This window comes from Humulus lupulus, chromosome X (assembly GCF_963169125.1).
Source record: "Humulus lupulus chromosome X, drHumLupu1.1, whole genome shotgun sequence".
In the NCBI taxonomy this organism is placed as follows: Eukaryota; Viridiplantae; Streptophyta; class Magnoliopsida; order Rosales; family Cannabaceae; genus Humulus; species Humulus lupulus.
In genome coordinates, this window is record NC_084802.1 from 266,098,584 (window position 1) to 266,124,757 (window position 26,174).

General features: G+C 36.8%; 1 protein-coding gene across 5 annotated transcripts; it reads right to left on the reverse strand.

Moving 5' to 3' along the window:
- Positions 1-25,518, reverse strand: LOC133804281 (uncharacterized). 5 transcript variants are annotated; one of them, XM_062242434.1, is made up of 21 exons: positions 25,301-25,517; positions 25,091-25,159; positions 24,928-24,963; positions 24,600-24,696; positions 24,246-24,473; positions 23,865-23,951; positions 23,681-23,770; positions 23,430-23,556; positions 22,816-22,916; positions 22,034-22,202; positions 21,776-21,897; positions 12,072-12,200; positions 11,850-11,948; positions 11,677-11,734; positions 11,522-11,597; positions 11,315-11,444; positions 10,683-10,840; positions 3,082-3,154; positions 2,771-2,965; positions 1,967-2,060; positions 1-1,096 (listed from the first exon to the last, which is right to left on the reverse strand). In XM_062242434.1, exons 4-21 carry the CDS (start codon positions 24,672-24,674, stop codon positions 189-191), a joined length of 2,919 nt encoding a protein of 972 aa, XP_062098418.1. In that variant the 5' UTR covers positions 24,675-24,696; positions 24,928-24,963; positions 25,091-25,159; positions 25,301-25,517; the 3' UTR covers positions 1-188. The 5 variants fall into 5 exon arrangements, with proteins under 5 accessions (XP_062098418.1, XP_062098419.1, XP_062098417.1 ...); XM_062242435.1 differs by lacking the exon at positions 25,091-25,159; XM_062242433.1 differs by having other exon boundaries at positions 24,928-25,159.
- Between the last annotated feature and the right edge of the window lie 656 nt (positions 25,519-26,174).

A 26,174-nucleotide genomic window follows, 5' to 3' on the forward strand; every position in this document is an offset into this window, starting at 1 on the left:
AATAAGGATATGATTTCTCAATTGACATGAATATTGTTCACTTGTGTGTGAATATAAAATAATACATGTGTGTATTTGTATGTGCTTGTATACATAAGCTGTAAAGCGAACAGGCCAAGTAATTATTATATCATTTTCTTTTGAGATACGAGGGAAAAAATGATGATTAGAAAGACTAGTCCAGTTTCTCAGTTAATCAAAGGCCTACCTAAATTTAGTTGTGTATCGGCTCCAATCTCTGTTAAATTTGAATAATCCTCTGGCGTGGGGATATTCAACTCTGAGCAAACAAAATGAATGATTCTGGCAGTCACACCACCAAATGACATTTTGTTCAAGGTCACAGCAATAGCAAACCTATTCTTCACATCACAATATCCAGTTGATCCACCCATTCCAGAGTGCCCAAACCCAATAACCGAACCATCCTTTGCATTGTACCTCTTAAAACCCAGTCCAAACTTCCCATCTGGCCTAGCCAAATTCGCATACTCACCAACACCCATGAATGCATCATGAATTCTGGGGTTACTAAAAATCTTACTGTTACTTCGAGGACTCTTTATTCCACTGCTGTCAGTCGTATTAGTGTCGTTTCTGTTGCTACTGCTAGTTTCACCAATAAGCCCGGTGTTACTATCACTACTAGGATATCTACTATGGTTACCACCATCGGAGTCTTTGCTACAATTTGGGTTTTGTATGTTGTCGCTGTGTTTGGTCTTTGAAGTAGCAGCTGGCTCCTTTCTTCTAGCTTTATGTTTTTTGAATGACTTCAGAGGGGGGAATTTAGGGATGTGTTGGTGGCTACCCAGTGGTGGCATAGAGGAAGAGGAATGTGGAGGTGGAAGCACACCATCGTCAACTAAGGCTGCATAATACCGTGCAAGCGCACGTGCTGAGCAATGTCCATTAGCAGCAGGTATGATAGCTCGTCGAGTATGAAGCATGTTGAATATGGCAGGCACTGTGGTGGCAAGTTGAGCAATGTTGCCTGGTTGAAAAGTCGATGGCAAGTCTGTACGGCTGCTAAACCCAGAAAGATTGTTTAAATCATTTAAATCTACGGTAAGTGCTGCAAGGCGAGATTCCACCCCTGTGGAGGAGCAACGTTGCATGGGTAAGGTAATTGCCAAAAACCATATCTCCAAAAGTTCTGTTAGGAGGTTGGCAAAATTTATACTTCCAACACTCATTTACTATGCATGATCAAACATTAGGCAATCATGTGGACAAATATTAAAGTTACAAGCCCAATGAATGAAATATTGGGTGCTTCTTTGGTGTAACCCCCACTTTGGGGTGTACGGTGCACCCCTTCCTATTTTTGGTATTTGGATATTTTTTGCGCAATTTTTTTATGATTGTATACATTGTAGTTATTTAAGGCATCCTGCAAATTTTCAAAAAAATTCGGAATAATTTACAGTGCAGAAAACAAAGTTCAAATAGGCTACTTTTCACGCGCATAAAAAAAATAGTCACCCGTGCAACAAACTATTTGAACCTGTTTTCAACACTAAATTATTCAAAATTTCATGAAAATTTGCAGGATGCTCTAAATAACTACAATGTACGTGATCATAAAAAAATTACGTCGAAAATCATCCGGGTACCAAAAACAAGAGGGGATGTACCAATACACCCAAAATAGGTGTATTGTAGAACTTCCCTGAAATTTTAATTCCAAGTTCATAACATATAAAAGGACCATCGCATGGTGACAATTGAAATTTGTAAATGCAGAAGTTTAAATTTTAAACCTCGTCCTCTGTTGTCGTGAAAGTATTCTAACATTTTGGTTGAAATAAGAGCCTGGCTTAGTTATTATGTACCATTACAATTTTCTTACCAACGAAGTAAATTTTGTAAGAACAAGTAACAAAAAGTAATTTGCAGATAAATGAAGAAAATAAGAATGTGTGGCCATTATCATGTAAAGAATGTGCATTCAAAACACACTTGCCTGGAGGAATTCCAATGTATAGTTCTCCTTCTATCTGAAGGGGTTGAATGATGGCTTCTTCAAGAATCTCCTGAAGTTTTCTCCCAGATGCATGCTGTTCACCATGAATTCATAATTAGAACTTGAAAAGTGGGAATGAGAACAGATAAGTAGCTCGTGATTCAAGCATTCTTCTACTTAGATTTGCAAAAAAGATTAATTTGTGCTTAAGAACCTTAGAGTTCACTACATAATCTTCCTTTAGTAACTACAAGGTAATCTAAGTGAAGAAAGCAGGAATCACGACTACCAACCAGACTCTGACAAAGAATGATTAGTGAAACTCCTAAATAGAGATTATTTTAAGATTGCCTCAAAGATTTTAGATTTGGATATATGAGTAATAAAATGTGTACCCATTCTAACCAGCTCTTTCATTGATGGATGAGTCTCAGTCTATAGAAACGGTGTTTCCAAATTAAGAGAGAAGAACCATTAAAATGGAAATATACGTGCAGGTGTGAATCTTGATAAAAAAGATGGTAGCTACTCTATAAGTATCCTGGAATGGTCTTCTGCTTTTATTGGTCATAAGCATTAAATTTAAAACAGAACAAGCATAATAAACTACATCAGAATACATATTATGAACTCTAAATAAGTATATATTATGCCCACTTAAGTAGAAGTAAATTCAAACCAAAGCGTCATAATTTCCTAAATTAGGTCATTGATAAATTGATTTCTTTTTCAAGTTCACAATAAGATATACTTCTAATAAACTGAAGTCAAATCAAATGATCTGAAAAAAGCAATCAATTTTACCTCAATAATTCCACCACATAACCAGCCAAAAGATAGATAGTGGTACAACTGCTCCTGGCCAGGTTCAGTTTCAGGGGCTGCCATAGCAATGCAATTAAGACATTCATTCCAGTCAGAAAACAGCAGGAGGTTTTCTTTGGTAACATCTGCCATGGCATTGTGCAGACCAGATGTGTGATTAAGCACATGATGCACCTAATTGAAAAAAAAAACCAATTAAAAACAATCACAGATAAAATATACAAGGAACAAAGAACTTGAATGCATATGGAAGAAGTATATCTAGAGCTTAAACAAAACATTTAATAAACCTTTATGAGATCTTTTCCATTCCGTTGAAATTCTGGCCAGATATTTGCTACATTTTCCTCAAGCTTCAATTTACTGCAGAATTGAAAGATTATAATTCGGATTCACATACATATGAAAATCTTTTTTATGGACAGTAAAAGTGCACAGATTCTATATCTATATCAACATCTGAAAAAAACAAGAAAGCACAGGATGCATAGTTACAGTAGTACAGCTGAAAATTTCAGCTTACCATCTAAATATATGTATGGAGAAAGAAATTCAGAATTCTTTAATGGTTAACCATCTAAATATATATATGGAGAAAGAAATTCAGAATTCTTTAATGGTTAACCATAATCATCTAGGATGACATTCTTGGTTTTGCTGGTGTTTTGATAATAACTTATAGTACAACCTAAATGAGAATTCCAATCTCCATTTATCTTATCAAAATCTTTGTACAACATAAAAGAATTCCTAAATCCATGTCTTTTGGTTCACATATATCTTTCATAACAGCGTCAAAACAAACTAGGACAAAGTGACAGGGAAAAAATATTATAAAATAAAATAAAAACCACCAAAAAAAAGGAAGAATATAGGGATGTAAGAAATGATTGAATCTGTAAGCTGTATATTAGTTGTATTTAGCTACCTAATTAGCTTAATTCTAGTTTCTTTATTGTATAGTTTCCTAAGATAGATTCCTAGTTGTGTATATTTATGTGCATCACTTTTCAATAAATAATTAAGAGAATACAATTATTTTTACCTCACATAACATGGTATCAAGAACCTTAGGGTTATATAATTACGGTTTTGTTTTGGATCTTTTGCATAAACACAACCTAGGGTTTAGTATCTTTTTGGATTCCATTTCAAAAAATCCAATTTAGAGTGGTTTTTGGTTATCACAGCCACACAAGGAGGTTGCCCAGCCGCCAATCTGCAGTTTCTCGGAGTCCATCCTCCAGCACCCCTGCGCGTGGGGCTCACTTTCGGCCTTCTTCCCCATGCGGGGGCACGTGACGACACGTCATTTGATGTGGTCTTCTCCGGTTGTTCTCGACCTTCTCCGCTTGTTGTCTTGAGGGAACATGCTTCAACGTGATGATCTTGCCTTCAATCATCTCATTGATGAAATGACAATCAATTTCGACATGTTTGGTTCTATCATGATGGACTGGATTCTTTGCAATTGCTATGGCTGATTGATTATCATAGAAAACATTTATAGGGCCTTCAAGTCGAATTCTGAGTTTACCAAGTAAGCGTTTCAACCACATTCCTTCACAAATTCCATGTGCCAAGGCACAAAATTTTGCTTCAGTACTGCTTGAGAGCTACTACCTGTTGCTTCTTGTTGCGCCAAGATACGAGATTTTCCCAAATATAGGAGCAATATTCGAAAGTGGATCTTCGGTCAATAAGAGAACCTGCCCAATCTGCATCTATGTAGATTTTAAGATTCTTGTGAAAAGTTTTTCTGAACATTAGCCCTTGTCCTGATGTTTCTTTGAGGTACCTAAAAATCCGATAAACATCATCCATGTGTTCCTCTATGGGATAGTTGAGAAATTGACTAACAACACTTGTAGCAAAGATTATATTAGGCTGAGTGTGAGTTAGGTAGATTAATTTTCCCACGAGACGTTGGTACCTTCCTCGATCAACTTTTATTCCATCTGTCTGTGCTCCAAGTTTGGTATTAGGATCCATCGGTGTGTCAACTGGCTTGCATCCAATCATCCCTGTTTCAGGTAAGAGGCCGAGGACATATTTTTGCTGGGCGATTGAGATGCCCAGTCTGGATCTTGCTACTTCCATCCCTAGGATTTATCTTAATTGTCCTAGATCTTTTATCTCAATTTCACTGGAGAGGAGCTGCTTGAGATGAGTAATTTCCTCCGAGAAATTTGACTATTGATGTATTAAATAGGGTACCATAACAAAAATACCCTACCCACTATATACATGTCCATTTGATCCTAGTATTTTTCTTAGTTCCAAAAATACCATTGTCATTTGTTTCCCACTTTCTCTCCCTCACTCTCTCGGTCCCGAAACCAAAATCTCTCCCTCCTTTCGCATTCACTGTCGAATCTGCGGGCATTGTCTTCCACAACCGCACATCAGTGACAAGAAATCTCGACCGGAGTAGGCAAGAAAACCCAAGAGATCGACGAAACAACCCCGAAATAGAAAATTGTGGGCGATTTACTTGTTTATTTTGCAATAAATTGTCTAGGCCTGGTTTATTTGTTAATAGGATAGATCGGGGCTGGGAAATGAAGAAATCAGGGTTTTTTTCGAGATTTTTATTCACCTCGATAGGCCTTGATAGTATATGTTAGGTTCTGGGTTTGATTGTGCCTCGATAGAATTAGGCATACTCTGAGTTTTTGCATCTGTCTCGATAGGCCTCGATAGAGTTAGATATATTATGATTTTGCATTGCCTCAATAGGCCAAAATAGAATTAGGTATTTTATGGTTTTGCATGGGCTATCGAGGTGTATCGAGGCAATGCAAAATCATAATATATCTAACTCTATCGAGGTCTATCAAGGCAATGCAAAATCAGAGTATATCTAACTCTATCGATGTCTATCGAGGCAGATGCAAAAAATCAGAGTATGCCTAATTCTATCGAGGTCTGTCGAGGCCTATTGAGGCACAATCAAACCCAGAACCTAACATATACTATCGAGGCCTATCGAGGTGAAAAAAAATCTCGAAAAAAACCTAAATTTCTTCCTTCCCCAGTCCCAATCTATCCTATGAACAAAAAATTAACAAATAAACCAGGCCCAGACAATTTATTGCAGAATAAACAAGTAAATCCCTCACATTTTACTATTTCAGGGTTGTTTCGTCGATTTCTTGGGTTTTCTCGCCTACCCGCCCACTCCGGCCGAGATTTATTGCCACTAATGTGCGGTCATGGTCGTGGAAGACAATGCCCACAAATTTGACAGTGAATGCGAAAGGAGAGAGATTTTGAGGATTTTGGTTTCGGGACCGAGAGAGTGAGGGAGAGAATAGAGAGAGTCCGAGAGAGTTGAGAGAGAAAGTAGGAAACAAATGACAAGGGTATTTTTGGAACTAAGGAAAATATTAGGATCAAATGGACATGTATATAGTGGGTAGGGTATTTTTGTTATGGTACCCTATTTAATGCATCAATAGTCAAATTTCCTTTCCCTCCATGAAATTTCCTGTAACCACAATATCATCGACATAAAAATTAACACTATCAGTTGTCCCCCTGCTGAATGTTTTACAAACAGAGTGAGATCTGACTGGCACTGAGTGTAGCCATCTCCCTTTAGAACTTTTGTAAATCTGTCAAACCAGACTCGATGGGATTGCTTGAGGCCATACAGGGATGTCGAGTTTGCACACCTTTCCCTTTGTGAATCTGCCCTCAAATCCTGGAGGGATATCCATGTATACTTCTTCCACACGATCTCTGTTAAGAAATGCGTTATTTACATCAAGTTGGAATAAAGACCATTCTTTGTTTACTGCAATCGACAAGAGAACTCGGATGGTGTTCAACTTAGCAACAGGAGCTAACATCTCTTGTAATCAATGTCATAGGATTGAGTGAATCCTGTGGCCACTAAGCGGGCCTTGAATCTTTCAATGCTTCCGTCCGCCTTATGCTTGACTGAGAAGATCCATTTGCAGCCAACTGTGCGTTTGCCAAGAGGAAGATCTGTGAGGATCCATGTTTCATTCTTTTCAAGTGCTCTAAGCTCTTCCATCGTGGTAGCCTTCCAATCAGGAATCTGTAGGGCTTCCTGGACCAATGTGGGAATCTGAACTTGGTCCAAGGAGGTGATAAAGGCTCTATGTAGGAGATAGGCTTGAGTAACTCAGATAATTGTGAATGGGATGTGGAGTGCAAGAGCGTACCTCCTTTCTGTCAGCAATGGGGATGTTTAGATCATCTAACACATTTTCTCCCATAATAGGTTCAAGTATAACGTCAACCTGTGTTTTTTCAAGGATGAATGAGATCAAATTATATTCTTGATCTTGCTGAGTTTGTGCAGTGGCTTGTTCAATGCTTGCTAGTTGTTTCTTTCTCCTTGAGTAAACCTGGATCTCTTTGCTTGGGATGGGGTTAGGACTTGAAGAAAATGGATGAGTTCTTGGCTCATTTGATTCGGCTAAATGATGCGATTGGACCTCTTTGCTTAGAATGTGGATAAGACTTGAAGAGATTGGATGAGAATATCTTGGCTCATGTGATTCAACTGAATAGTTTGGAGTATGGGCAATGGAAGGAGTTGGTGATGTTCTTGGAAAAATAGTGTTGTGAGAAGTATTCGGAGGAGAATTAACTGTATTGCCAATGAGAGAAACAACGTCCCAATTTTGCAATTCCTGACTATGGTTCTCCCCCAAAATTGTAGAATTGGTGTAATAAGGCTGGCCTTCAAAGAAAGTGACATCCATGGAGTGGAACAACTTTTTGGAAATTGGACAGTAGCATTTGTAGCCTTTTTTATTGGATGAGTAGCCGAGAAGGATACATTTGGTGGCGCGGTCATCGAGTTTGCTTCGGTGTGAGGAATGAACATGGACAAATGCAACGCAACCAAAGACACAAAGGGGAATTTGAGACACAAGATGTGAGTGAGGATATGATTCGAGAAGGATTTGCAGCGGAGTATTGAACTTTAGGACTTGTGATGGCATTCTATTTATGAGATAGGTGGCTGTGAGGACAGCATCACCCCAGAATATTTTTGGAACATGATATGAAAAAAGCAAACCTAAAGTAAATTGCAATGTTTGCATTCGGCCACACCATTTTGTTGAGGTGTGCCGACGCAGGAACTTTGATGAACAATCCCATGTCATTGTAAATATGATCCAAGGACAGAATTGAAGAAGTCACGAGCATTGTCGGTTTTTAATACTTGAATGTTTGTTGGAAATTGGGGTCGAATCATTTTGTGGAAGTTTTGGAAAATCTAATTTGTTTCAGACTTTTCTTTCGTGAGGAATGTCCAACTTAAGCGGCTATGATCGTCAACTAGTAACAAGAATCAACGTGCCCCACTCGTATTTTGAATTTTGGATGGTCCCCAAATATCCCCATGAATGAGTGAGAAGGGATGAGAAGGTAATGAGGTCTTGCGGCAAAAGAGTGATGAGAGTGTTTAGAAAATTGACAAATATCACACCGGAGAGACTGAGGGTTTATATTGACAAATAGGGATGGGAATAAGTGTTTGAGGTACACGAAATTTGGATGATGTGGGAAAAAAATCAGATTATTTAGATAAATTCCTAGTTTAGAGATATTCTTGTAAAGCAATCAAATCTCTCAATATTTGATAGATATTCTTGTAAAAGGGAATATCTCCGACATGTAGAGGTTCGCAGTCCCTTATAAACTATTTTATGGCATTAAAGAAGACGTATGAGGAGCTTAGTATGTTGCTACCCTTTAATCCTGATGTGAAGATTCAACAAAGCCAATGAGAGACGATAGCTATCAGGAGTTTCCTAGCTAGCCTCTCTCCTGATTGTCTGCTAAGTCACAAGTTCTCTGAGGTTTTGAGATCTCATCTATACAAGACGTATTAAGTCGCGTTCTCCACACATAAGGTACTCCACCCGTTCTGCTTAGTGGTGCTTCGGTAAGTCGAAATAATAATCATGCACCTGGGAAATCAACTAATCGCAGTGGAAACAAAGGAGAGGGCTCACAAGGATTTGAAACTCAAACGCCAGATTCTGGAGGCATTGTGTGCAACAACTGTCGTAAGCCATGCCATACGAAGTTTGAGCGTAGGAAGGATTTGAAATTCGAACGACGGATTCTGGAGGCATTCTGTGCAACAACTGTCGTAAGCCAGGCCATACAAAGTTTGAGTGTAGGAAGGATTTGAAATTCGAACGACGGATTCTGGAGGCATTCTGTGCAACAACTGTCGTAAGCCAAGCCATACAAAGCTGAGTGTAGGAAGCTTTAGTACAAAAATCAGTAAAAACACTTAGCCATGTTGCATTCACTGATGATACCTCTAACAAATCGATCCTTATCTTTGCCGATGAATATGGCAAGTTCACACTGTATCAAGATTCACTCAAGTCTTCATGTCCTTCTATCACTGCTGTAGTTGATTCAGGTAAACCCACGCTTGTCTTCTTTCCTCATCCTCCAAATGGGCATTGATTTTGGTGCCACTGATCATATGATAGGTAATTATAGTCTCTTTTCTACTTTTCAGTCAAACGCTTCCACTTCTACCATTACCTTAGCTGATGGGCCACCATCTTGTGATCACGAGTCTGGCACCATCACTCCCACCCCTCTACTTCCTCTATTGTATGTCATACATTGACTTAATTTATCCTTAAATTTGCTCTCTGTCAGCCAACTTGTAATATTTACTGTTGCATCTCATTTTTTCCTCATCATTGCTTATTTCAGAATCTTATGTCAAAGAAGATTATTGGTAAAGGACACAAGTTTGTAAGCCTCTACATTCTTGACACATCGTTACCAACTTCTTTTACTTGCTCAGGTGTCACTTTTCCTTTCGAGGCTCATTGTAGATTGGGTCATCCATCTCTTCCTTTGCTGGAAAAGCTCTGTCCATAATGTAGTAAGTTTTGGCACACTCGTATTGAATGTTTTTCAGTTGCAGATTGGACAGGTTCCAAAATGGATAAAAGATCTACTTTAGGTTATTGTATCTTTGGTCTCATGGACGAGCAAGAAGCAACATATTGTGCACGATCCAGTGCAGAGTCAGAATATTGGGCTATGGCACAATCTGTGTGCTAGATAATGTGGACATATCAGCTCTTGACTGAAGTAGGACTTAAAACTTTAGTACTAGCAAAATTGTGGTACGATAACCAAGCTGCTCTATATATTGTTTGTAACCATGTGTTTCATGAGCAAACTAAGCACATTGAAATTGTCATTTTGATCGTGAGAAAATTCAAAAATACGTGATTTCTACAGGATATGTGAAGATTGAAAAACAACTAGAGAACATCTTCACGAAAGCTTTAAATGGGGTTCGGGTTGATTATCTTTGTAACAAGTTGGGCATGATCAATATCTATGCTGCAACTTGAAGGGGAGTGTTAGTTGTGTATTAGTTGTATTTAGCTGTCTAATTACTCTAATTCTAGTTTCCTTATTATATAGTTTCCTAAGACAGATTCCTCGATGTTTATATATACGTGCATGCCTTTTCAATGAAAAATAGAGTATTATTGTTTTCACCTCACATAACGGAATCCAACCATCAAATCAATCAAACCCAATACAGAAAATCAGGGCCAGTCATTGAACAAATGCATAGGCAAGACAATATGTTTTAACACCATAAGGGAAAAAAATTATATTACTTTACCACATTTTTGTTTGCTTCAGTACCACTTTACATCTCTCTCATTTAATAAATAACAAAATACTACTCTGCATTATGTTCAAGGGCGGTTTTTGTACTATTTTGTCAAATATAGGGTAGTATTTTGGTAAACAAGTGGGGTGTAAAGTGGTAGTGAAACAAACAAAAGGGTAATAAAATTGTATAATAAAAAAATCATTAAATTTGAAAAAATGAAAATGTACCCACCCATTGTCAACTAGCCAATGCAACATTCCAGCAGTGATACCCTTTGTTACAGAAAAAACTGGAAAAAGACTATCTGGTTGAACTGGACGAGGATCATATTTACCAAGCAGTCCAGCAGCAGTGTCAATGACAACTTTTCCATCTTTGTAAGCACATATCTTCAGAAAACCATTAAGAATAATATTAAAACTAGAATTCAGTGTGTCATTGAGTGAAATAGCACATACCTTTATAAAATCATTAAGAAAAAATAAAAATTAGAATTTAGTGTGAGTGACAGCGAGAGACGGACAGAATCAATCAAAAGCATGGTGGACGCATAACGCATAGGTCCTAGATTGGAACTTGACTCTGATATCATGTCATATTAGGAAAATGAAGAATGTTATTTTTGTGTTGACTCACTCACTAAATGTGTATCTTGTTCCACTTATATAGAGAGACAAATAATACAAGAAAGAGAAACTATACAAAAACAACAAACTACAAAGATTGGGAAAATAATCCCATCTTTCCTATTTGGTATCATTGACCAAATCAACCTATTTACAATTGATTAAACACATAATATCATTGCTGATTTTCCACACTTAGATAAGAAATAAAAACTATTTTTCAATCATGGTTCACACCTGGATTCCAAGAATTTTATCACTACTCCCTAGCTCCACTAAGAGTTGCCTCAACTTTGCCTCCAAATCAGAATGGATAGGTGTGTCGTAGATCCACTGGTCATTGACCTTTGCTTCCTTATTAATGTTTCTGACAGAGTTCATGTTAGTTCAATCAGAAACAAACCAGAAATGATAATAACAAAACAAGATTTATAACAATCTTACCCTTGCAAAGCATATTCAGCAAATGGCCTCATAATATCAAGATATATTATGCGCACATCCATTATGGCAGAAAGCCCTATAATCCATTTCAGAATAAAAGCGTTAGACAGTATCTTAACATTAATGTTACTAATAAAGATTTATCAATTACACACCTCTAAGAAGATTAAGAACCCGTGAATATATTACAATATCACCAGGAAAAGCATCAATCTGAAAATAGATGCCATCACTAGATATAGCGGGATAATAATAATAAGAAGAAGAAAAAATTAATGACCAAATCAAAGGGAAACTTATGGATGAGACAAGGCAGAAATTAACTTACAGGATTAAAACGTTTAACTTCTTTTTCATTAAGATTTGCCTTTTCCTGTAAAACCTTCATGTTTTTGTTTCTTTGTTCAGCTAAAGATTTCATGCTTTCCTATTTTAGATAATAAATGAAAGGAGTTACCAAACAAACAGAGGAAGAAAGGGCAAAAAACAAAGGAAAAGAAATATCAGACAAATCAAAATAGCATAATCACAAAGCATAGCGCATCCTTACAAGAGACTCATTTGCTGATGTTGTTGCACGAAAGAAAACAGTTATCAGCTCCATTGCTTGCTCTGGCAAGTCTAGGCGCAACTTAAGCCCCATTTCCGCAAAAGCAGACAAAAGGGCCACATGATCACCCTGAAACAAATGCATCACATTCAAGAAGAACAGCTTGAGGCAACCCCAGAAAAGAAAACAGCAATAAAGAAATCATTCATTTGCAGCTATTAAAATCTGAATTTAAATTCTAATAAATAGAAAATGTAGACAGATATGTTAAGGAAATCAAATCAGAATAAAATCAAAATGATTTGATTATAGCTGTGGTATACGTATAGTTTTATGTACTTTCTTTGTTTACATGATTTAGTTGAATTAGTATTTATCTCATTTATTCTGTACAGTCCTATAAATGAATACTATTTTTCTCATATCATAATAAAATAAGAGAATTATTTTCTTCATAGCTTTTAGATGGTATCAGCGCCATAGTAGTTCAGCATTGGAATTTTTTTTTCATTCTTTCTTTTTAAAAATTGTAAGCTTGAAAATTGAAAATCGGTGACAATCTGAATTGTAAACTGGAAAATAAATATGTTCAAAAATTATAGACAATGGTGTTATAATAAATACGTTCAAAAATTGTAGGCTTGACTGAATTGTAAGCTTGAAAATAAATATGTTCAAAAATTGTAGGCTTGACTATGGTATATAATTTTTAATATATAATTAAAAATTGTAAGCTTGAAAATTAGTGACAACTAATAATCAGTAATATTTATGACTGTCTTATTTTTATTTTTGAAAATATCACTTTTAATACTTTCTAATAAATAGTAAAATTATTTGACCAGATATAAATTATAACTAATATTATATTCCTCGTTTAATAACTAGATATAATGTTCGTTAAGAGTATTTATTATGTTATGTGATAAATTATTAAACTGATTATCTAGAATTTCTTTTAGTTCATTTATTAATAGATCTATATTGTTACTATCTATACTGAGTTGACAGAGTTTATTGGTATATTTTTCTATGTTTCTAGGTACGTTCATATATTCTTGGTATGTCATGGTATTTTTTAGTAAGTAAAAACTTCTTATATATAGTTTATAATTGATTATAAAAATAGTTGTTTTTATAAATATGAAAAAGACTTAGGTTTTGAGAATAAAATTTATATTCATATGCTAGTCGATTATGGATGGAGTCTTTTTACTGAAACTGCAGTCCTAAAAAATTGTCTTATCATGTAAATTTACTATCTTCTCAAAACTCCTAAAATATCTCATAGCTTCTAGAATCATCCAACTGTGAGAATAACAAATCACAAATGGGATCATAATCCCTAAAAATCAGTTGTACAAATATTTACATGATAGACCTAGATTGATATTCTACATACTGCATTGAGATGTCCTTGACACTGATCATGCATATATTGACCGACTAGACTTACTACAAAGGCAATGTCAGGTCTAGTTTGTGAGAGGTGGATGAGCTTTCTTAATAGCTCTTGGTACCTTCTTTTGTCAACTGGACTCCCTTCAAACATTTTCTTCTTGTCTCCAAGCTCGATTGGAGTCTTGCTGGACCTACTTCCAAGCATTCCTGTCTCCTTTAGAAGGTCTAGAGTGCATTTTCTTTGGGACACAGACATACCTCTTTTGCTTCTAGCAAATTCCATTCCCAAAAAGTACTTGAGCGCACCGAGATCCTTGACTTTAAATTCTCTTGCCAACATCTCTTTGATTGAATTTATCACTTCAGTGTTGTTCCCAGTGACAATTATGTCATCATCATACACAATCAGCATTGATATTTTCCCCCTTTCTGAGTGTTTAATAAAGAGAGTGATTAGTTTGACCTTGTATGTATCCAAGCCCCTTGACAACTTTCAGAAACAAATTGAACCATGCTCGAGGTGATTGTTTTAGGCCATAAAGTGATTTGTTTAGCTTGCAAACTTTGGTTGTATTGAGAGATTCTTCAAAGCCTAGAGGCCGACTCATGTACACTTCTTCTAGTTCACCATTCAAGAATGCATTTTTTACATCAAGTTAATGCAACTCCCAATCTAGATTGACTGCTAGCGAGAGTAAAACTCTATAATATTGAGTTTTGCAACCGGGGGCGAACATTTCAATGTAGCAATTCTGTAAGTTTGAGTAAGACCCTTAGCAACTAATCGAGCTCTGTACCTCTTAATGGATCCATTTGCATTATATTTGACGGTGAACATCCATTTGCACCCTATTATCTTTTTGTTTGGTGGCAACTCCGCTAAACTCCATGTTCCATTCTGATTAAGCGCTCTTATATCTTCGAGAACTGTTGTTTTCCATTGCAAAGTACTAAGTGCATTGATATTCTAGGGAATCACAACAACAGATAGTGTTGACAGTTACGAACTCAATCATTTCTGCCTTAATGTTGCCATTTCTTTGCCTGGTTTATAGGAGTTGTAACGTTTTCGTTACTTGTATATTTTTCCTATATGTTCACACTGTTTTAGGCGGTAAAAGAACACACAGAAATAAAATACAATCTCTTTTCTCCAGTTTTCATATGGTATCAGAGAACTAAGGCTCTCGATTCCCTCTCTCGACCACTCTCTTTTTTTTTCCATTCTTTCCGGCGGTCGTTCCTCGACTCTCCGAACGTTCAAACGTGCTCCAGGTGAGATCGTCTCTCTCCAGCACCCTCAAGTTGTCCCTCCATCCAGTCGCACGTCCCGAACGCGTACGGCGACGCTCCAGGCACTCCGACGAAGCAGTTCGGCGACATTCCAGGCACTCCGACGAAGCAGTCTGGCGATGTTCCAGGCACTCCAGCGAAGTCGTTCAACACCTGCCCAAACCTGCAATCTGTCCAAACGAAGCTCCGTCCCTTCGTTTCCTCAATGTCTCGGTCTCACCTCCTTTGGACTAAAGCCCAACTATTCCAGGCCCAAGCCTCCCATAGTTTCCTCAATGTCTCTGTCTCACCTCATTTAGACTAAAGCCCAACTGTTCCAGGCCCAAGCCCATTTTTTCCAGAAATTGTTTAGTCGTTGTCTCTAATAATGTTACCAGTCGAAGATTCTTCTCAAACCAGAGGATCTATTCCTCCATCACAAACTCAGTTCAGTGGTTCTATAGGTTCTCTATATAGCCATGACAATAACTCTTTATTTTACAACCCATAAACTTGATGAAAAAAATTACCTTCAGTGGGCCCAATCAGTCAAACTCGTCATTTTTGGACGTGGGGAACTTGGGTACATCATCGGTGATCTCCCGGCACCATCTTCCACTGACCCTACATACAAGGTATGGCAAACTGAAAAGTCTATAGTTCTTGCGTGGCTAATTAATTCGATGAATCATAAAATTAGTCGCATATATTTATTCTTTAGGACTGCTAAGGAAGTGTAGGATCCTGCCCGAAAAATGTATTCTAACCTTGGTAATGCTTCTCAAATATTTTAGATCTGCACCAAACTCAAAGAGATTAAGCAAGGTAATCAAACTGTTACCCAATATTTTTCAGATTTACAAGACTTATGGCAGGAACTTGATCTGTATCTGGATACCACACCACTATGTGTTGACTGCACCACAATCCAGCGACAACAATTAGAGAAAGAACGCGTCTTTGAGTTTCTTACTGGGTTGAACAGCAATTTGGATGGAGTAAGAAGTCGCCTAGTTAGTCGCTCCCCATTTCCTGATACTGAAGAAGCTTTCTCTGAGGTCAAACGTGAAGAAGCACGTCGTCGTGTCATGCTCACTAACCCAGAACTACAATCTATTGAAAGTTCGACTCTTCTTTCCAAAACTGGTCCACCACCATCTGGCAAATCCAATCCTAATCCTCAACCTAATCGTAAGGGCGATAGACCTAGGTGTGATCATTGCCAACGTCATGGTCACACTCGATCTACTAGTTGGGAAATCCACGGAAAACCACAAAACTGGACTCCTCGTTGCCAAAATGACAAAATGGCCAACCAAGTTCAGACTTAAACCAAAATTACTGCTGCCCCTTCCTTCAGTAACGAACAACTCGAACAGTTGTATACTCTTCTGAGTCTATCTTCCATGGCACCCAAATCTGGATCTGAATCTCATAGTGCTTCAATGGCACACCCTGGTAATTTCTCTTCCGCTGCCCAAACTCCATGGATAATCGATTCCGGTGCAACAGATCACATGACAGATCCCCTATTGCAGGAATTGGCACCATTAAATTGTCTACTGATTTACTTCTTAAATCAGTACTTTATGTTCTTTGAAATCCAATTTAATTTTTGTTCACAAATTGACTAACGATAACCGTTGTCTTGCTAAATTTGTGTCAAATTCTTGCCAATTTCAAGATCTATCATCGGGGAGGATGATTGGCAGTGCTAGGATTCGTGACGGACTTTATTTCTTCGACAGACAGCATCCACTTAACAAAGTTTAAAGATTTTTTTCTACTCATGTTTCACACACTATTTCTGATTCCAATTTTAACACTATTATGTTATGGCATTGTCGAATTAGGCATCCCAGATTTTTTATATTTAAAACATCTGTATCCATCTCTGTTTATCAATTAAAATGTTGCTAAATTTCAATGTGATATATGTCAATTTGCCAAACACACGTGTTTCCTTCCTGAAAGGATGTATACACCATCAAGTCATTTCTCTCTCTTGTTCATACTGATATATGGGGACCCTCCAAGATCACTACTGCTCATTGTAAGTGTTGGTTTATTACGTTTATTGATGATCACACACGTATTACTTGGGTTTATCTGCTTAAGCACAAGTCTGAAACGTGTCAAGTTTTTCAAAACTTTCATCATATGATCCAAACACAGTTTCAAACCTCTATCAAAATACTCCGTACAGACAATGGTTGAAGGAGGCCCTCAATGAAATCCATAGTGATTTCATCCCAGACTTGAGCTGGAATCGAAATGGGTTGAAGGAGTCCTGCTGGAGAAGTTGTAAGCAATTTATTTTGCTGGCAAACAGTGCAACTGCGGACATAGTTGTGAACATCTGCTTGCTGTCCTTCCCAAAAAACCTCTGCTGCTAGCCGTTTATATGTTTTGAGCTCACCCGAATGGCCACTAAAAGGAGTATTGTGAAATTCCTCCAGAATTTTTGGAATGACTTTGGATTTCCGAGGTATTACCAGTCGGCCTTTGTAGTGGAGATGACCTTGGTGCACTACAAATCCATGGTGATGCTTCCTGCCTGATTGGATATCCATTTTGAGTTGTTTCAGCACTTGATCTTGGTCCAATTCCATCAATAACTCTTGCCAAAGAGGCCATTCTATTGTAGTTAGTGCATTGCACTCCGCGACATCAGTTTGTCTAGAAAGGGCATCTGCTATTTTGTTGGAGGCCCCTGGCTTGTACTCAATCTTAAAATTGATCCCCATTAGTTTAAATACCCATTTTTTATTTACTCTGTTCTAGCAGAAATTTCAGGCTTTGTTGGTCTGTCCTTACTGTGAAACTTCTCCCTAATAAGTATGGCCTCTATTTGGAGATAGTAAAAACTATAGCCATTAGTTCCTTCTCATAAATGGATTTTGTTTTTTTGGCCTGAACCCCAAGTACTTGCCTGTAGTAAGCCACTGGTTTCTGGTCTTGCAATAAGACAGCCCCTAAGCCATGGCCTGATGCATCAGTTTCGATCACAAATGATTTGCTGAAATCAGGTAATGTAAGGATCGGTACCTCTGTCATAGCTCGTTGGAGTGCTCTAAACGATTCCGTAGCTGCTGGCCCTCATGCAAATTGGTCCTTCTTGAGCTGGTCTATTAGGGGTTGTGCTATTCGGGCATAGTTGGCCACGAATTTTCGGTAATACCCCGTCAGTCCGAGAAATCCTCATAGGCCCTTAATGTTTTTCGGTAATGGCCAGTCTATCATAGCTTGTGTCTTTTCAAGATTGGCAGCCACTCCTTGTTGGGTGATAATATGACCGAGATGTGATATTTTCTCCTTCCCAAAAGCACACTTCTTCAAGTTGACATATAATTGATGAATGTGGAGAGTGGAAAGCACTATATCAAGATGTTGTTTGTGTTGTTCTCGGGATTTACTATAAATCAGAATGTCATCAAAGAATACTAGAACAAATTGCCGTAAGTAGGGTCGAAAGACATCGTTCATAAGAAATTGGAATGTGACCAGGGCGTTGGTTAACCCAAAAGGCATAACCCGGAACTCGTAGTGGCCATCATGTGTACGAAACGCGGTCTTAGGGATGTCTTCTTTTCGCATCTGTATTTGGTGATATCCTGATTTAAGATCCAATTTAGAAAAAATTAGTGCACCAGTTAGTTCATCAAATAATTCATCAATAACGGGTATAGGGTACTTATCCGGGATTGTAGCTCGATTTAGTGCTCGGTAATCTACGCAGAATCGCCACGACCCATCCTTTTTTCTAACCAAAAGTACTAGACTAGAAAAGGGGCTACTTCTGGGTTGTATAATGCCAGCCAAAAGCATCTCTTTGATCAATTTTTCCATCTAAGTATTCTGAAAATGAGGGTAACGATAAGGCCTTACGCTGATTGGAGGAATCCCCGGCTGTAGTGTAATTGCATGCTCATGGGCTCGTTGTGGTGGCAGTCCCGTTGGTTGAGTGAAAAGTTGTTGATGTTTTGATAAGACCTCCAAAAATTCTAGAATGTGTCCATCCTCTGGTTCGTCAAATTGTTTGATCTAGTTCAGTTCTATCAAAACCCCTTGTTTCTCGGTCTTGAGGGTTTTTATCAGCCTTGAGTGAAACCAATGACCGGTCGAGTGAAGTATCCCCCTGTATTTTTACTTGTTTGGAACCCACTTTGAACTCCATAGTCTAAAGTTTCCAATCTCTTTGGGTCATTCCGAGGGTGGTTAACCATTCCAGCCCCAAAATAATATCAGCACTTCCCAATTGTAAGGGTAACAAGTTGTCCCAGACATCTACCCCTTGGAAATTAAGATTTAAATTCTTACCTATGCCCTCACATTTCATTGCATCTCCATTTCCCATGGTCACTCCATATCCCTTAGTCCTAGTAATAGGTTTTCCTTAGAATAGGATCAACCTTTTAGACCCAAGCACTCCTTTACTAAAAATTCCTCTTAACTTTTATTGAGATGATAGAAAAAAATTATAAAACTCAGACTTTCAAGAGGTCTGGAACTCTCCTACTCCAAACTTTTGAGGGGTTTGGAAACACTCCACTAGAGCCAACTTCTCTTACTTCTGCCTCCCTTCACAGACTCTATGACCTTCTATATATATAATTTCCCCCAGCTGAGACTTATTAAAGCCACCTTAGCAATTGTAATTACAACTTTAACTCCCAAAGAATACAATAACATACATAAGTAATTAAAATCAACTAATTAAAAAATACCCCCAATAAACTTATTTATTTCACCTATGATAGACTTGCCTAATGATAGGCCTATCAAACACACAGAAATAAAATACAATCTTTTTTCTCCAGTTTTCATAGATAGACTCGAGGTAAAAGCTTTAAATGGAGTTGACAATTTTTCATAAGAAATGAAATTTGAAATGGGGAATTGAGTGCAAGATCTATAGTTCCTTTCCTCAAAGCAATAGGAATATCTAGATTTGACCGAGTGTTTGAGAGAAGAATACTTGGATCTTTTGAGGGAGGTGGTTCTATCACCGGATTTGACTCTTGACTGTGATGAGGATCCTCCTGGAATACACCTGTATCTCTTTCTGCATGTTTTGGTCTTGAGGATGTTTTTTCTGTTTTGATGATTTCTTTAGAAGGTGGATGTTCGAAGGATTGGTTGACTTCTGTCTCAGGAGAGGATGGAGAGTTTTCTAGCTCTAGAGAAGAGAACGAAGTGATTTTTGGCTTAGAAGAGAATGGAGTGGCTAGGGGTAATTCTAATCCCCACGACCACTAAGCTTCTTGCTTGTGATGGTTGTACTCCCCCTAAAGCGAGGTGGGAGTAAAATAAGGGGCATTTTCAAAAAATGTGACATCACTGGAGATGTATGATTTTTTGGTGAGGGAACAATAACACCGATAGTCTTTTTGGGTAGGATAATAACCCAGAAAGATCGTCTTAATGGCTCTAGGATCAAGTTTACTCCGATGCGGGAAGTGAATATGCACAAAAGTGGTACAACCAAAGACTTTGACTAGCAAAGTATTTGTGGAAATGTGAGGATATAGAGATTGAAGAACAAAATATGGTGTCTTGAACTAAAGGGGTCGACTGGGAAGGCAATTAAAGAGATAAGTAGCAGTGAGGACAACATCCAAAGATATTTTGGAACATGCACAGTGAACATGAGAGCACGGGCTACTTCTAAGAGATGACGATTTTTCTTCTCGGCAACACCATTTTGTTGCAAAGTATGTACATACGAGCTTTGATGAACAATCCCATTCTGTAGAAAATAGGGACTATGGAGGTATTAAAATATTCGGTACCATTGTCTGTACGAAGTATTCTAATAGATGTTTGGTACTCTGTTTTGATCATATGGTGGGAGTTTTGAAAAACCTGACTTGTGTCAGAATTATGCTGAAGCAAATATACCCAGGTGATACGTGTGATCATCAATAAATGTAATAAACCAACATGAGAAGTAGTGACCTTTGAGAGTCCCCATATGTCACTATGAATGAGAGAATGTGTTGGAAGGTGTACATTTTTGGAGGAAAAAAAGCATGTGTGTTTGGCAATTTAACAAATATCACATTGAAAATCAACAACATTTTTATTGATAAAAACGATGGAAACAAATGCTTTAAATATAAAAAACTTCGATGCCCAAGTCGACAATGGCATAACATAATTGTTTTAGAATCAGAATCAGAAACAGAGTTTGAAACTGTCAAAGAAATAAAGTCCATCACGATTCCTAGCACGCCAATCATCCTCCCCGATGATAGATCTTGAAATTGACAAGAATTGGACACAAATTTAGCAAGACAATGATAAATTAAATTGCATTTTAAGGAAGGAACATAAAGTACTAATTTAAAAAGTAAATCAGCAGACAATTTAATGGTGTCAATTAATGCAATAGGTGAGTGAGTGTCATCTGCAATTTTGACACTAGATGTAGTGGAACATGGATAATAAGAGTCAAACAAATGCAGTAAACATGTCATGTGATCAGTTGCTCCTGAATCGATTATCCATCGTGTGAGGCCGTGACGTTGGCAATGATCACACCAAGGTCTGTCACCCTTGCAATTAGGCCTAGGATCTTGATTGTGTCTGCCCTGTGGAGGTGGGCCTGATTTTGAGATAAGAGCAAAGCTTTCTATGGGTTGCAATTCAGGAGCATGGAGCATAACATGACGTCCTGCTTCTTCACAGCGAACCTCCGAGAATGCTTCTTCAGTGTCAGGAAATAGGGAACGATTGACCAAACAACCTCTTACTTCATCAAAATTGTTGTTTAACCTAGTAAGAAACTCAAGAGCCCTATAAATGTTTACTATTCTTCTCATAATAAAATAAGATAATTATTTTCTTCATAGATTTTAGAGAAAATGAATGTTTTTTGTTGTTTAAGTTTTCAGCACATACACAAGATAGTCTATGCAAGGTTCCCAATTATGTACACAATGTCAACAAACAATAATTCATCCATCATGTCTATGAATGTCAAATAAACACCAGCATTGTTGCAATAAATATTTAAATTTTAATTATACCTCTGCAGATGCCAAAAACATCTTTGCCAGTGCTTGTTTGAAAGAATTAGACAGCTTTTTTGTAAGCCCAAAATCAAGCAAAATTGGACGATGTGGAGGTTCCTTGCTCACAAGAAAATTTCCTGTGCAAAAGAACCCACAAAACCAATTTATAGTGTCAGCGTTATTTTAAAAACTTAAAATATGTGATTGGATCAATCCGGAAAGAAAAAAAAAATATTAACCGATAGAGGATAAAGAGGACAGGGAGACAATTACCAGGATGAGGGTCGCCATTAAAAAATCCATCAACATAGATTTGATGGGCATAAGCACGGGTGATTTCTTCAACGATCTTTTGTTTGTTAATCCCAAAAGCTTCCAGCGATTCAGAGTCGTTTATACGAATGCCATCCATATACTCTAAAATTAGGACTTTTTCTGTTGACTGCCAATGGAAGCAACATGATTTTAAACAGATTGCATTTAACGAACTTGCAATCATTATATTCCAGAAAGAAAAAGTATAACCCATCCAAATATAAAACTAGGTAAAAGTTACATCTAAGGATAAAATACCCCTCTAACCAAAAACTAGGCATATTGATATTTAAGCTTTGCATAAGTTGCAGTGTCAACTAACCCTTATTTTTTTACCATTTGTTTGATCCAATTTCAATACTGTAAATGACCTGGATTTAGTTAATAACTGCAGGAATCGAAATTTCATAAGTTTGTTAAACCCCAAAGTTTTTTCCACTTGTCAAATCCCATATGAAAAATTAACTTGCGTTAATTAATTGACATTGAAAACAATTACAAAATTTAAATGCCCATGTATCTTAGATTTCTTTTATACAACACAATATTCCAAGCCCCAAAAAATAAAAAGAAAATAAGCCTCTTTACCACCATGATAATCTACCACATTTGATATGATAAAAGACTGATGCTTCAATTATACACGAGAAAAAACACAAAAGTAAGCAATACTGTTTTAAGTTCCAGGCTCAAGCTCGGAGTGCAAAAACTCTAGCATTAGAAGATATGGCAGTTAGTACCTGAATAACCTCTGGAATTAAAACATTCACTTCATCTGCAATCATGCTATCGTCACATTTTGTTTTGCCACAAAGATTTTTAGACACGGTTTTAGTATTTTCTACAAAACAAAGGAAAGTGTAAACAGATTAATGCTGCAAAGTCCCCAAGAAGCCAAGGAGGATGGAATTGCATACAAGTTAAGCAATTTGTGTACAAGATTAAAATGATTAAAGCAAAAGCAAAACCACAATGGATCTGCCTAGATTTCAAGCTTTTTTTAAAAAAAAAAAAATCAATGTTATCAAGCCAAAGGGGGAGTGGAAGTTAAATTTAGCCTATTTAAAGTTGTAATAGAGAAGAAATTGAAAACTGGACATAAGTAAAAAAATAGTGCTTATATGCAGTTACTAATAGCTAATTCTGAACTGTGAAATGAACAAGAAGTTTGATCAGAGAATAGACTAATGGCTATAATCAAAGTTAATCCAACTCAAACAAGCTTATAATGCCATGTCCCAACAGCCAACTCCTAAAATTATTATGTGTTCACACGTGGAGCAGCATGGAGAAAATATTTTAACTGAACAAAAGGACAAATAAAATGTACTGAGGCAAACAGGAATGAGCATACCAGCTTCAAGATTGAAGTCAAGTTCTTTGGGAGCTTCTTTGCACCATTCATCAATCATAGGATTAAAGTCGTACTGAGGTTCTGCCCATGCTATCCAGTCAACTATTGCCTTGGCATTCTTTAAGTCCTGTACAATAGCAAGCCCAACACCCAACGACATATGATCACCAAAAGTCACATTCATTCAACAACAAATAACAGCCTAAAATCACATTTCTCATCCCAACAGCATTATATCCAAACTTGCAAACCTCTAATATAATTGCTTTGATGCCCTCATGTTGCACTTTAACAACGACCTCCTCGCCATCGAGCAAAGTTGCACGATGCACTTGTGCTATCTATATAAAAGTGAATTAAAGAACACTAAGATGTTGATGTGCTGAACTACATGATTGTATCTTTCTGTCTGCTATTACAATGTGAGAATCTTACCGATGCAGTTGCCAAAGGAACTTTCACAAAATCTGAGAATAAATCATCCATTGGTTTCCCCAACTCTTTCTCTATGGTCCTACAAACCTGTCCAAACAAAACTAAATTATTTGATTTTTACTGAGGATAAGGGGATAAAAAAAACGTACTCTCATAATGACATCAATGCAAAAAGTCCAGAGGAATAAGCCAAATACTAACATGCCCAAATATTAGCACAGAATAATGGAAGCCAAAAATAATAATCATTTGTTGATCAATGAACGGAGTAGAGTAATTAGATGAAACTTTTGACAGCAGAGTAATCAGCCTAATCAGAAGCATCAAATAAATATCTCTACACTGCATTGATATGCAAAGCTTGGGCATCAGAAAGATAACCTCTTCGATAGGACGTGGCGGAAGAGAGTCTTGCAACTGCTTGAGAAGAGCAATGTAAGCCCCAGGAAGCACATCAGCACGTGTAGATAAATACTGTCCAAGCTTCACCCACAAACCTTCCAACTCTACTATCAAATTAAGGACACGTTTAGCATTCCGCTCATGAGCTCTGCCCCACAAAGCAGCTCTCTTAGATTTTCTGGTCCACTTCTCTCTTCGTTGTAAGGCCTTTTTGCACCAAATAAAAATTGAAATAATAATAATAAATAAATAAACAAAAAAAAACTAAGTAAAAATATAAGGGAGAAAAGGGGTAGTGCAGCATTGTCTTATTAAAAGGGCATGACAATTTACCTTGTAATCAAAGTATATTATAAAAGCCACAGTGAAAACTTTAATGCGTCTTCTGTAGATGCTTCCCCGACTCATCACAGACTTCTTAAGGCAAAATCTACGAACAAGAAGATTTATAATAAGGCTATGCAGCTTCACATTGCACTAACACTGACAAAAAAAAAATCACTTTTTCTGTTTTAAGTGAACTCTATGAGCGAAGTTAAAAATCATATGCAACTAATTATGTCATGCTTCGAAAAGAGAAAATTCATACACAAGTGATTGTGTTTCAACTGCCAATATAGATAAATTAACCATATTATTCTAGCAAGAAGCTTGATTAAACCTGTAAGAAACGTTGACCCAAGTCTTCTTCTCCAACCTTAATACCCACCACACAAAACCAAACAATATCAAGATAACTGAAGTGAAATTCCACAATAATTTACACAAATACATTACAGATAATTCAAATTTTAAATTGTTGATAATTAGAAATAAAATTAGACCAAAATGACTTCTCGCAAGCAAAATTCAATTCCCGTACGCCATAAACAACCGACCAACCAACCAAATTACTGTCATTGAAAGATCAGATATCAAAACGAGAATTCATCAATTGTAATCTTGGACTTTTGTAAAAATTATTAAATTTAAAATATAAATATATATATATATATATATAGAGAGAGAGAGAGAGAGTAAAATATAACTGAAACCTGAAGTCCTGTGAATGAGAGAAAGTGAAGGAGGGACGTAAAGAATCCTGGAGAGGAGGAAGGAACAGATTTCACTTGTCGAAACGATCGAATATTTGTGTCGTTTTGCTTACGAAAGTGGAATATATATAATATGAGAATAAGAAAAAGAATGGTCGGTCTGTGTTTACTGAACATGGGTCGGTTACCGCTAAAAGAAAGATTAGTTGATAATTTCCATGTTAGATCGTGTCCCAATAAAAAAAAATGAAACTTTTGTGGAGGAAAAAAAAACTTATGTACAAGGCTCTCGTGCAATGAGATCACGTGGCATTATAATATAGCAAAACCAACTTTAAGTAATTCTCGCTAGGCACTTCACTCATTCGGAATTATGTGTTTTTTCAAAATATCATTTTATTATTATTTTTTAAAATCATACATATTTGACATTTTAAATTTAGATTTAATAAATAAAATTTTATCAAAATAATCGAATTATCACTAGTTATATGTACTTAAATAATTATATTTGAATTTAGAACTCATAAAATTGAAAACAGTTTGATTAAATTGATAAAATTGTATCAATTAAATTTGAGTATAAGGTATCAAATATGTACGATTTCAAAATACATGGTGCTAAATGAGCATTATTATAAACACAGGGTACCAAAACGATACTTTACAAAAACACAGGATATCAAATGGTTACCTACCATATAGAATAATCTTTATATAGTTATATATTTCAACTATTTATAAATAGTAGTCATAGTCTAGTGATGCTATACCTCTCCTTCCAAAGAGAGTCCCAAATTTAAACCTCATTCTCCAATGTGAAAAAAAATAGTTATAAATAAAAATAAAATTTTATATTATAATAAGTTATCAT